We start from the raw sequence: 12477 nt of genomic DNA on the forward strand, positions 1-12477 counted from the left end.
TTTCTACGCTCGCTTTGATGGCAATCGCGGCAGCGCCACACCGCCGAATGACGCGTCAGACAGAATCACTCAGAGCTGCAACAATCACGTGATCTCTGTCTCGGAGGATGAAGTTCGTAGGACACTCAAACGTGTGGATGTTAGGAAAGCTGCTGGTCCGGATGGCGTTTCAGGTCGTGTCCTGCGGTCCTGTGCTGATCTGCTCGCCGGACTCCTCACATCCATCTTCAATGAGTCCCTTGCTACATCTGTGGTCCCAACCTCATTCAAAAAATCCACCATCATCCCTGTCCCTAAGAACAGTAAACCCTCTTGCCTAAATGACTATCGCCCAGTGGCTCTCACGTCTTTAGTCATGAAGGTCTTTGAGAGACTCATCAAAAACAACATTTGCTCCTCCATCCCTGACACCTTGGACCCAGTTCTTCAGTTCGCCAGTCTTCAGTTCGCCTATCGTCCCAATAGATCGACTGAAGATGCCATCTCTCACGTCCTCCACTCCTCCATCACACACATCGACAGCAAGAATGGGAACTATGTAAGACTGCTATTTATCGACTATAGTTCCGCCTTTAACACCATAGTTCCCATTAAGCTAACTAACAAACTCCTGGATCTCGGACCGAACTCTTCTCTCTGTCACTGGATTGAAGATTTCCTCACTGGCAGACCTCAGGTGGTGAGAGTAGGAGAGTTCACCTCCACCTCCATCACCGTGAGTGTGGGAGCTCCACAGGGCTGTGTCCTCAGTCCCCTGCTCTACTCTCTCTACACGCATGACTGTTTGTGCACACACAGCTCCACCTCTGTCATCAAGTTTGCGGATGATACTGTTGTCCTGGGCCTCATTTCCAACAACAATGAGACCACATACTTGGACGAGGTGGAGCAACTGACATCATGGTGCCAAGACAACTGTCTCCTTCTGCATGTGAACAAGACCAAAGAACTGATTGTGGACTTCAGGAAGAGACAGCAACGGTCATATTCCCCTCTCATGATCAGCGGGACACCAGTAGAGAGAGTGAGCAGCTTCAAATACCTGGATGTGAACATCTCCGAGGACCTGACCTGGACTGCACATATCCAGTCTCAGGTGAAAAAGGCCAGGCAAAGACTGTACCATCTGCGCCAGCTGAGGAAATTCTGGGTCTCACCAGCTATCCTGAAAACTTTCTATTCAGGGGCGATAGAAAGTTTACTGACTCAGTGCATCACAGCGTGGTATGGTAACAGCACCAGTCATGACTGCAAAGCCCTGCAAAGAGTGGTGCGCTTGTCCGAGCGCATCTCAGGGTCAGCTCTCCCGTCTCTGCAGGACATCTACATCAAACGATGCAGAGGTAGAGCTATAAAAATCATCAAGGACATTAATCACCCGGCCACCCCACTTCACCCGGCTGCCTTCTGGTAAGCGCTTCCATAGCCTGATGGTCAAAACTGAGAGACTCAGGAGGAGTTTCTTCCCACAGGCCATCAGACTCCTGAACGCTGTCACTTAACTACATGTGACTTCACCTCACTTCAGTACTAACAAACTCACATACTGATATTGCACTGCACTTTATTCTTGTGTTCCATGCAACTCATTATAATGCTGTTTGCACATTACACTCCTGCACTTCTGTTATCCACATATTTATTTTTATAGTCTCCAGTTTACTTTATCTCACTTATTTTATTCCACATCTCTTATTTCTTTTACTTGATTTATTCATAATTCTACATATGTATATATATATATAGCACCTTATCCTATTCCTATTTTATAATTTATTGTGCTTTTTTTTTGTTAATTGTTATTTGCTGTCCATGGAGCGGACCTGTTTACATTTCACTGCCGGTTGTATTCTGTATAACTGTGTATGTGACAAATAAAACTCTTGAACTCTTGCACTTGGAATATGTAAGTAAAAAATATATATTTACACGTGTGTGTAGGGCTATCAATTAAACAATGGCAATTAACCACACATCAAATTTGGCTGAGAAATTACTCCCAAAATATAATTTAAAGTCATTATTGTGTATAAAAAATAAATAAATAAAAGTAGTTTCAGAAATAAATATTATTGGGTGAACTCTACCTTTGATGTTTGTTTTTATTGATATGGAAATATAAAATTATACATTTACATTTATGCATTTAGCAGACGCTTTTATCCAAAGCAACTTACAACTCAGTAGAACAGGAAGTGATCCGTCAAGAAGAGGCAAAGAAACACAAAAAGTGCCCTAAATACCAATATTTGTATACTGCTCAGAGTAGCAAAAACCAGAAAAGGGAAGAAGAAATGAGAAATAGAGGAGGAAGAGGTTTTTTTTATTTTTTTTATTTATTTTTTTAAGTAAGATTAAGTGCTCATGGAAGAGATGAGTTTTTACCTGTCTTTTGAATGAAGCGAGTGATTCTGTCGTGCGTATGGAGGACGGAAGATCGTTCCACAAACCAGGAACAATGAAAGAAAAAGTTCGAGAGAGGGATTTCATGCCTCTCTGTGATGGTACCACAAGCCTTCGCTCATTAGTTGAGCGAAGGCTTCTGGTGGGTGTGTAGACTCGTAGGAGTGAGTCGAAATATGCGGGTGCTGAGCTTGTGGAAGATCCATAAGCAAGAGTCAGAGCTTTGAATTTGATCCGGGCAGTGAGTGGTAGCCAATGCAGAGAGATGAATAGAGGTGTGACATGAGCCCTTTTGGGCTCATTGAAGACAAGACGTGCAGCAGCATTCTGGATCATTTGCAGCGGTTTGATTGCACAAGATGGAAGTCCCGCCAGAAGCGCATTGCAATAGTCAAGTCTAGAAATGACCAGGGCTTGGACAAGAAGCTGTGTTGCATGCTTCGTAAGGAACGGTCTGATTTTCCTGATGTTGTGCAATGCAAACCTGCATAACCGAGCCGTCTTTGAGATGTGGTCTTTGAAGGACAGCTGGACATCAAAGATTACTCCAAGATTTCTGACCGACCCTGAAGGAGTAATCAAAGATGCAGGGCTCTCAAGTTTTGAACTGAGTTCAGAGTGAGATTTCGGCCGTGGCGGCAGCAATGGGGTTTGGCTGGGTACGGGGGTCTGATATGAAAAATTACACATTCGTACAAAAAAAAAATGGATTTAATTTGTGTGTGTGTGTGTGTGTGCGTGTGAGAGAGAGAGTGAGAGAGAGAGAGAGAGAGAGAGAGAGAGAGAGAGAGAGTGTGAGAGAGAGAGAGAGAGAGAGAGAGAGAGAGAGAGAGAGAGAGAGAGAGAGAGAGAGAGAGAGAGAGAGAGTGTTTTGAGGCCTTCAGCCCAGAGGTTGGTGGCACCTTAACATGAGCACGGTCACGCTGAAGTGAGCTGTGGTTTACAACAGAGATTATTTTACTCTCAAATAATCTTAGACAAGCTGCCTATGAATATTGTTTGCTATATCAGTATGGTTGTATTTTTTCCTCTCTTTATGACAGCGACAGGGCCGGCTCTAGCTCTAGGCGAGATGAAGTTTTGCATTTTCAATTCCACTTTGAATTTTGCTACATTCATTGTGGGATATATAATCAAAATGCAATCGCAAGTATCTAAATGTAAGTTTACATGCAATTTAGAAAAATAACATTTAAATGATTATTTCGCTACAATTTTTTTCTTGAACATGTTAAACACATGTAATTATTTCTGTAATTCATTTAAATTTAAATTTTGCAACTTATATAAAGTATTATAATATACAATTTATGTTTAAATTTTATGTTAAAACTAGTGTAGGAAATAGCAAATGTAAATTATATTATTTAATTTGAATTATCATTTGGTTCCAAATGTTGCACACATGGTATGGAAAATGTAAATTTAAATACTGAAATGCATTGCCATTTTGCATATTGTATTGCAAATTTTATATCACTACACTTCAACTTCCAAAAATAGGGTTGAGCACGAATATGTTCGATTTGTAATTAATATTCGAAAAATACAAATAAAATTGAAATTTTACTATATTGCTTCGCTGGCCGTAATATAATGAATCCATTATAAATCCCTCTAAATCTCGCAGTTATAACTAAATCCACTGGGTGGTGCTGTGGAGTGTGTTAATAACTCGACTGTGATAAAAGTCGTCTCGTGATGGTTAGAATTACTTAGATGAAAATGATCTTACAAAATGGAGTTACTTTTAATAAATTAATTCATGAAAGTGAGTTAAAAAAAAAATCAAATCCTTGTGATGATCTTACAAAAACCAGTGGACTCGCATTCACGAGCGCAGAAGAGCACAGATGTTCACTGAGTGAGAGCGCAATAACGTACGATAGCAAAATGCAATTCATGCAAATCACGATTGAGACAAGGCTTCCTTTAAGTTTTGTTGAGGGATTAAGAACAGAAAACACAAAGTGCTGTCAGAAACTTAACTTGACACCGTTATCTTTGTGTCCCTGCATCTGTCATCGGGGCTTAGTTGCCAACTAACGGTACTTCAGCGAGCATTTGATTCAATGAGCGAGGCCGTGGCGTGAATCACAGAATGTGACGTTGGAATCAGAACGTAAACGTTCTTGGGTGGAGGGAATATCTATATCTTACCCAGATACAGCAAATCTATTTTATGATTGGCTGTTCGGCCTCTATTTTTATTAGATTAACTGGTGCGTGGCAGGGCCGTCAGAACTCTATGGGGAACTCGCTTGATTCCTCTAATAGAGCGCGCAAAATAGTGTGTGTTACCCTGGCGATTTCTCTGCGTGAGAAATACAAGGTGTGGCGTGTGAGCGTGTGAACGGGTTGAAATGCGTGTGTCTCACGCCCAAAGCGTGAGACTTGAGAGCCCTGAAGATGAACCTAGCTGGATGGTAAAATCGTGTTGTATGGTGGGATTAGCAGGGAAAACAAGCAGCTCAGTCTTTGCTAGATTGAACTGCAGGTGATGTTTTTTCATCCATGCCGAGATGTTCACCAGACAGCTTGAGATTCGTGCAGCTACTGTGGGATCATCTGGTTGAAATGAGAGGTAGAGCTGTGTCATCAGCATAGCAATGATATGAGAGGCCATGTGGCTGAATGATGGGTCCCAATAATGTCCCAATAATGTAGTGTAAATGGAGAAGAGGAGCGGTCCAAGCACTGAGCCCTGAGGAACCTGTGTGGTCAGTTGATGTGTTTTGGATACCTCTCCTCTCCAGGCAACCTTAAAAGACCTACCTGTGAGATAGGACTCAAACCAGTGGAGAGGAGTCCCTGTGATGCCCAGTGATGAGAGGGTGGACAGAAGAATCTGATGATTCACAGTGTCAAAGGCAGCAGACAGATCAAGGAGGATGAGGACTGATGATTTGGATGCAGCTTTAGCCAGCCGCAGGGCTTCAGTAACTGACAATAATGCTGTCTCAGTTGAGACAATAATGCTGTCTCACTCTCTCACACTCTCTTTTTGAAACCTGACTGGTTTACATCCAGTTGATTAGACTGTGAGAGGAAAGATGAGACCTGGTTGAACACAACTCTTTCAAGTGTTTTTGCAATGAATGGTAGGAGAGAAACAGGTCTGTAGTTACTACAAGGGATGTGTCTAATGTGGGTTTTTTAAGCAGTGGGGTTACCCGAGCCTGCTTGAATGTGGTGGGGAAGATGCCGGTGCAGAGAGATGTGTTGATGATGTGTGTGAGTGCTGGTAAGAGTGTAGGGGAGATGGCTTGTAGGAGATGTGAGGGGATGGGATCTAGAGGGCAGGTAGTGGGATGGCTGGAGAGGAGAAGCTTAGATACTTCGTCCTCAGTGAGTGTAGAGAAGGAGGAGAGAAGATGTTTGGCTGTGGATGTGGCTGATTCACAAGTGTGTGTGTGTGTGGAGGTGTGAACTGACTGCTGATGAGTGTGGTTTTAGCTGTGAAAAAATGGGCAAGATCGTCTGCAGAAAGAGAAGTGGTGGGAGGTGGTGGAGGGGGACAGAGGAGAGAGGTGAAAGTTCTGAAAAGTGTGTGTGAGTCTGAGGTGCTGTTGATTTTGTTGTGAAAATATGAGGATTTAGCTGTATGGACGTCCTGTGAGAAGGAAAGGAGCAGAGATTGGTACTTACTCAGGTCAGATGGGTCGTTAGAGTTGTGCCATTTTCTTTCTGCTGCCCTAATAAGTTTGGTCCGGTGTTCACGAAGAACATCAGATAACCAAGGGTTAGAGGGAGTAGCGCGAGCTGGCCTAGAAGACAGAGGGCAGATACTATCTAGACAAGAGGTTAAAGTGGAACATAAAGTGTCTGTTGCAGTGTTGACATCCATAGAGGAGAATTGTGTGGGTGACGGAAGATAGGATGACACAACGGAGGAGAGGTGAGAGGGAGAAAGAGAACACAGGTTTTGTCTGAAACTAACTGGTAGAGGAAGTGGAAGTGTATGAGTAGTAAGATGTAAATTAAATGTGATGAAGTAATGATCAGAGAAGTGTAAGGGTCTCGTGTGCGCATTCCGATGACGTCACGTCAAAGGTTAGATAAGCCAAATTGTTGGCGTGTTTGCCACACATGCTTCACAACCGGTCAAAAAAAGCCTTTCCATAGTGCTTAAATCAGCATCTCATTCTCACTTTTTCAGGAAACAAGGTTAGATTCAAGTAACCCAAGAAGTTCTTTTAGATCTCTGTTACCTGCAGGAAATGGATGTGATCCTGTGTGTGTGAAAGCTGCTCCAGCTCAGCATCTCTCTTCCTCAGATCATTGATCTCCTGCTCCAGTCGCTCCAGTTGTCCTTCAGCTCGACTCACTGCAGTCTTTTCCTGATCTCTGATGCGCTGTGTGGCCTCAGAGCGGCTTCTCTCAATGGAGCGGATGAGCTCAGTGAAGATCCTCTCACTTTCCTCCACTGCTGTCTGTGCCGAGTCCTGTTAGGACACACATCACAATCACACAGTGGCTTCAGTGAGTCCTGACTGAGACTTCTCAAACTGCTCTTCTTCTCCAGACTGACCTTATGAGCCTCCACAGCCTCTCTCAGCTGCTGAAGATCTTTCTCTCTCTGCTGGATCCTCTGCTGGATCGAACTCTGCGTCTCCTTCAGCTGGGGCTAAATGACAAATCAATAACTGAGATGTCACATTATACTATTGTCACTATCATCATGTGAAGAGTTGAATCTAGTAAAAGTGAAATTAATAACTAATTGCTGTAGGTTCAAACTGCTGAAGGGAGGATAGATAATTTTCCACTATTGTACATGATTTTACATGAAGAATAAGGCCTGTTTCACACTACAAGCATAAATATAATAAAAGTGAAACTGACACAGATGTAGAGCTTCACACTAACAGTATTTCTGTTAATAAATGGCATGGGTAACACTTAAAAATACTGCTCCATCATTAATTAATAACTACATAGGAGCAAGTGAGTAATGCAGTATTAACACTCTAGTAACTACTATTAACTAGCAAGAAACTCTGATTTATAAATGAGTTAGTAAAAGTGCTTCTTCGAATGTGGTAATTCACTATTAGCTAATCAGTAACTACAAAGTTTTTCATACCTCACAGATGACTACTAAGGAATAGGGATGGGCAAGTGTACTCGAACGTGACAGCGATGCTCAATCTTGAAAATGATGATCACCCTGACTTTAAAAATATATATTTGTCTATTTTTCTGATTGGTTATTGCTGCATTTTGAGAAGTACCTCAGGTCTGTTTAGCATTAGACAGCACGCCTTCCAGACTGGGCAAAATAAAGTGAAAATAGATTTGAAAGGATTTGATGCCTGAAATCACTTTGATCATGAAATTCAGTGCAAGATGTGCAGCACCAATCTGTCATTTACATAGCATTATAATGAGGACCCAATTGTGATAGAATGTTGTAAATTCAGGTGTTAATGGAAATCCACAACGAGATTTACATCAGACTAGCGCGGTCAAGTTCACATACGCATTTGCGTCCTTTTCTGCAGATGCAAGTTTTAAGTTTATTATTACTGTATATCGTCTATATCTGATTAATGCAAAAAGCAAAACAAATGTAATGTCCGTACACTAATATAACTGCTCCAATTTATTGCAAAGTTGCAATAGATTGGAGCAGTTATATCAGTGTGCGAACATTACATTTTTTTTTGCTTTAATTATTTTCTTTTGTCCTGCACCTGAGCCCTATTTGGGTTTGAGGATGTGCACACCTTCTTTGTATTTTTGACTGTATCTGATTAATCTCATATAGGACGTGTTTGGTTGAGTTTATTAACCAGCTAGCAAAGCGCTGCCATTTTACCGGCTGGTGTCATTCAGTTTCAGCTCAAATGCAATGCCCGACATATTGACTCTGGGTTATATGCGTATTCATGTGCACATTTGCGTCCTTTTGTGCAGATGGAACTAGTAATATGTACATATCGGATTAATCTAATGAAAGAATTGAAAATAATCAAAGATATTTGAAATGGAACAAAGACATTTGTTTTACTGCCCCAGGTGTTGAGGGCCTGTAGGCCAAATGTGTGCCCAATTGTAGTACAGTGGGGGTAGTTTGGTCAGATTGGTCAGTTTGAATTACTCACATTAGGGTTTCAGTTACATGGTCAAGGGATAGATAAAAGAAGATTGCAACAGTTGCTCTGTCTCTCTTATTCTCTGGCAGTCTCTTCTATGGGCCTTCTTTTCTGGCTTTTTCTCTTTGGCTTTTCTCTTTTTCTCTCACATTAAAGCAACGCTCTCCCACATATTTTGCTATTGTAACTGCGCTTATTTCCGTCGTTGGTATAAGTTGCAGTGGGTGGTTATAGACAAGAAATGTACAGTTTTCTACCATCACGCTGATAACGTTTCTTTAGTCGTTCGGCAACCCTGCAGTCAGAACCAATGTAGGCGATCCACCCTTACTCTACGTTCACACCAAACGCGAATTGACCGTCAAAATCGCGTCTAGTTTGACGCATGAACATTTTGAATCCATTCGCGCGTCCACAGCTAATTGGACGCGCGTAGAAATCAAACATTTGAAGCAAAATTCACGCGCGTTAAAGGCGCTCCAGGTGAAATATATTAAGCATTAACAACTACACATGTGGTTCAGCCAACGCACTACCTGGATTATCTTCACTGCATGTATATTTAAATAAAATATAAATGTGGTGTGACAGGCAGCGGGGCGAGGGACCGCGAGAGCGGGCCGTTGATGAGTGTTGACGAGTGCCAGCTGCATGGCACACCGGTCTCGTCTCGCGGCCATGTGACGGGAGCATAAAAGGAGAGGCAAGGGCTACGGAAGACGAGAGAGGACCAGGCCTGGACTTTATGTTATGTTTTGTTTATGTGTTTGCGTTTTATTTTGTGGGTATTTGCGGACAGTCGTCCGCGAGGGGCTGCCCGCGGTTTTACTTTCGTTTTGTTTATTTATGTTGAATTAAAGTTTTGAAACGTTCGCCGGTTCCCGCCTCCTTCCTTCCCATCTACAAACTTTGTTACAATAAAGTTATGAAACTTCACTTTGCCCTCAGTCAAAATGATTTGGTAGGCAACAATAGATTAATTGGACCAAAGATCGCCCATTAGATATACACAAGACGAAGTATATGTCATGTTTAACCTCTACATAGACATCCGAGCCAGCGGCAAACGCCAGAAGGACTGGCCAAGGAAAGGCTGGTCTCGCTGGGGTTAACGAGCGCCCGGAGACAACTCCAAAAACGCAAGTGTTCTTTTTAAATAGGCTCTGTCTATGAATAAAACATCCTAGGTAAACCACATATTTTAGCTTTATCAACTGAAAAGCATTAAAACTACATGTAGTGACAAAATATCAGTATTTTTAAATTATATGCAGGGTTTCTCATCACATGGCAGCAGCAAGCAGGCGCCTCATTGGTTAACGCGCCGCGAATTGATGCCAAAGTTCAAATTTTTCAACTCGGGCGTAGACGCAAATTCGCTTCAAACGCGTGAATGCACAAAAAGCACCACTCTCGCAAGACGCTCAATTCGCTTCAAATTTGCGTTATTCGTACGAACTGGACGCGCGAATGAGGCGGAATCGCGTCCATCTCGCCGCACTAAACGCGTCTATCGCGCCACAGGACCTCCAGACGCGCGTCACCGCGCTTTTCCATTGACTTAACATGGAAATCATTCACTCCAGACGCTCTATTCCTGTTTGGTGTGAACGTACCTTTACACTAAAAATAGGATGCGTTTGGTTAAGTTTATTACCCTACTAACAAAGCTGTGCAGGGGGGTGTTTATTCAGTTTTAGCCCAAATACAATGTTCAGTGTAAGAAATAGTTACTGTGTTGGACTCTCATCAATTTCCTGTAGTCCGCGTGTTCGTTGAATGAGGAGAGCAGAAACAGAAGTTTAACTGTTTAATGACTAATTAAGTCAGATGAAGAAAGCAGACAGAGCTCTGGGTCACAGCTGTCCCTGATTTACACAATCCTATGCAAGGCTTGTGCGGGCAGGTCCGCAACAACCCGCCTTTCCCTTTGACGCCAATATTTATGCACAAAAAGGTGATGAATAAGTGATGAACCGTGACTTGGAATCTCATATGGGACACAGGGTCGGCCCAAGGCATAAGCGAACTAAGCGGCTGCCAAGAGCTCTTGAAATGACATCTTGCTGCCGCTGTATGTTCCTTTGTGTTTGAAATCGCAAAATGGACTTAAAACAATTACTAAATAAACTGCAAAATGTTACATTTTCTAATATATGCACGGATTGATTCTGACAGCGCTGCACGAGCTCGCGGTGCCATCGACTGCTATAACTTGTTCGTCAGGGTTCAAAGTCCATAGTGCAAGAAAAAAATCGTTGCTGAAACGGCACTACTTGTCAGTTGCCCGGTAACGTTTTCATGAATGGATGAATTTGAGAATGCGCTTTGGTTTAGTGCAAATATCTTATTTGACATGCTGCATGTTTTGGACGGAGTAGCTACAGCATAGCTTCCAGTTTCTGTTCACAGTAAATGCTTCTCTGCAAGTGCTGTAGTTTGAGTCGCTCAAAATTAGGGCTATCTACTTTTTTTGGGGGGAATGCAAATTTGTTCTTCCCAAAAAGCCTTCCCAAATTTGTAATGAGAATCATTTATAAATATGCTGTTGTCAACAAATAAAAGTACTAATGTCTTTCTGCGTGAATTTCCGCCAAAATAAAAGCTCTGCTTAATGTTTGAAAGAAATCCACCATTTCTTGTTTTAAAATAAGTCTCTTATGCTCACCAAAGGCTGCATTTATTTGATTAAAACTACAGTGAAAACAGTTATATTGTGAAATATTATTGCAATTTAAAATATCTGTTTTCTATTATATATATATATATATATATATATATATATATATATATATATATATATATATATATATATATATATATATATATATATATATATATATATATATATATATATGAATGTATGTGTAATGTGTTCCTGTGATCAAAGCTGAATTTTCAACATCATTACACCAGTCTTCACTGTCACATGATCCTTCACAGATTATTCTCATGATGATTTGTTGTTTAAGAAACATTTATTTTTTATTATCATGTTGAAAACAGTAGTGTAAACATCTTTTTTTTATGATTCTTTGAAAGCTTTCTATTTTAGATAAATCCTTTTATCTATTTTAGATAGTTCCTTTTTTGAACTTTCTATTCATCAAAGAGTCCTGGGGTAAAGAATTGTGAGCATATTTAGCATGAGACTTAAAAAAAGTTTAAATCGTACATATCTCAGTCTGAACTGTACTGTAAGATTTTGAATATTAAAGTGCAAATGAACACCTGGGCACTCTTGTGGGCAGGGGCGTGGGACTGGGGGGATAAAGGGTACCAGGGTAACCAGGGCCCGAGGCAGGGGGGGGCCCTTAGAAGTCAGTTTTCTATACATACACATACATGGTACGGGGGCCCAGCAAGATGGTTTGTACCCAGGGCCCAAAATTTGGTGCTACGCCCCTGCTTGTGGGTTTGCTACTTTTACAATTAAAAACCATATAAGTGTAAAAACATGACAGGCAGACATGATAAGCAACACAGCTACAACTAATAAAATTGATAATGGGTATGCAATTATTATCAAGAATTGACAATAGTCAATCTGTACTGAGGGGCTCCCAAATAAAATTCTGCTTGGGGCCCCATGAAGGCTTGGGCCGGCTCTGATGGGACACCTTCTTCCCTTGTAGTTAGTCAACCATATATTTTAATAAAGAGATACAATTCATGCATTTCCATGTAATTAGGATTTCACAAACTTAATTCCTATCAATCAGCGCACTTAGCACAGCGTTCGTGGCACGACTGGTCGAGACTGTTTTCCAAGATAGCGCCTGTCAGTAAACATGTAATGTAATGTTAAGTACCTTCTTATTTAACTGTTTGTACTCTTACAAAGTTCTCAATGCTTCGGTTTGCATGTAGGGACCCTCATTATGCTACTGTGTTAGTGTGAGGCTATTTTAAGCCTTGTTAGTGGTATTAACTAGCGATTTAATTTCACTACTCTTTGCCCCATAGACTAGCGTTA

General features: G+C 41.5%; 1 protein-coding gene across 1 annotated transcript in view; it reads right to left on the reverse strand.

Annotated features, from left to right (window-relative positions):
• Positions 1-12477, reverse strand: part of LOC137049330 (E3 ubiquitin/ISG15 ligase TRIM25-like) — a 46230-nt gene that overhangs the window by 25855 nt on the left and 7898 nt on the right. Inside the window, exons 2-3 of the mRNA XM_067427850.1 lie at positions 6935-7030; positions 6615-6848 (exon numbers count right to left, since the gene is read on the reverse strand). Of these exons, the coding sequence (XP_067283951.1) occupies positions 6615-6848; positions 6935-7030 (330 nt within the window). The remainder of the gene's footprint in view (positions 1-6614; positions 6849-6934; positions 7031-12477) is intronic.

This window comes from Pseudorasbora parva, chromosome 20 (assembly GCF_024679245.1).
Source record: "Pseudorasbora parva isolate DD20220531a chromosome 20, ASM2467924v1, whole genome shotgun sequence".
Taxonomy (NCBI): domain Eukaryota; kingdom Metazoa; phylum Chordata; class Actinopteri; order Cypriniformes; family Gobionidae; genus Pseudorasbora; species Pseudorasbora parva.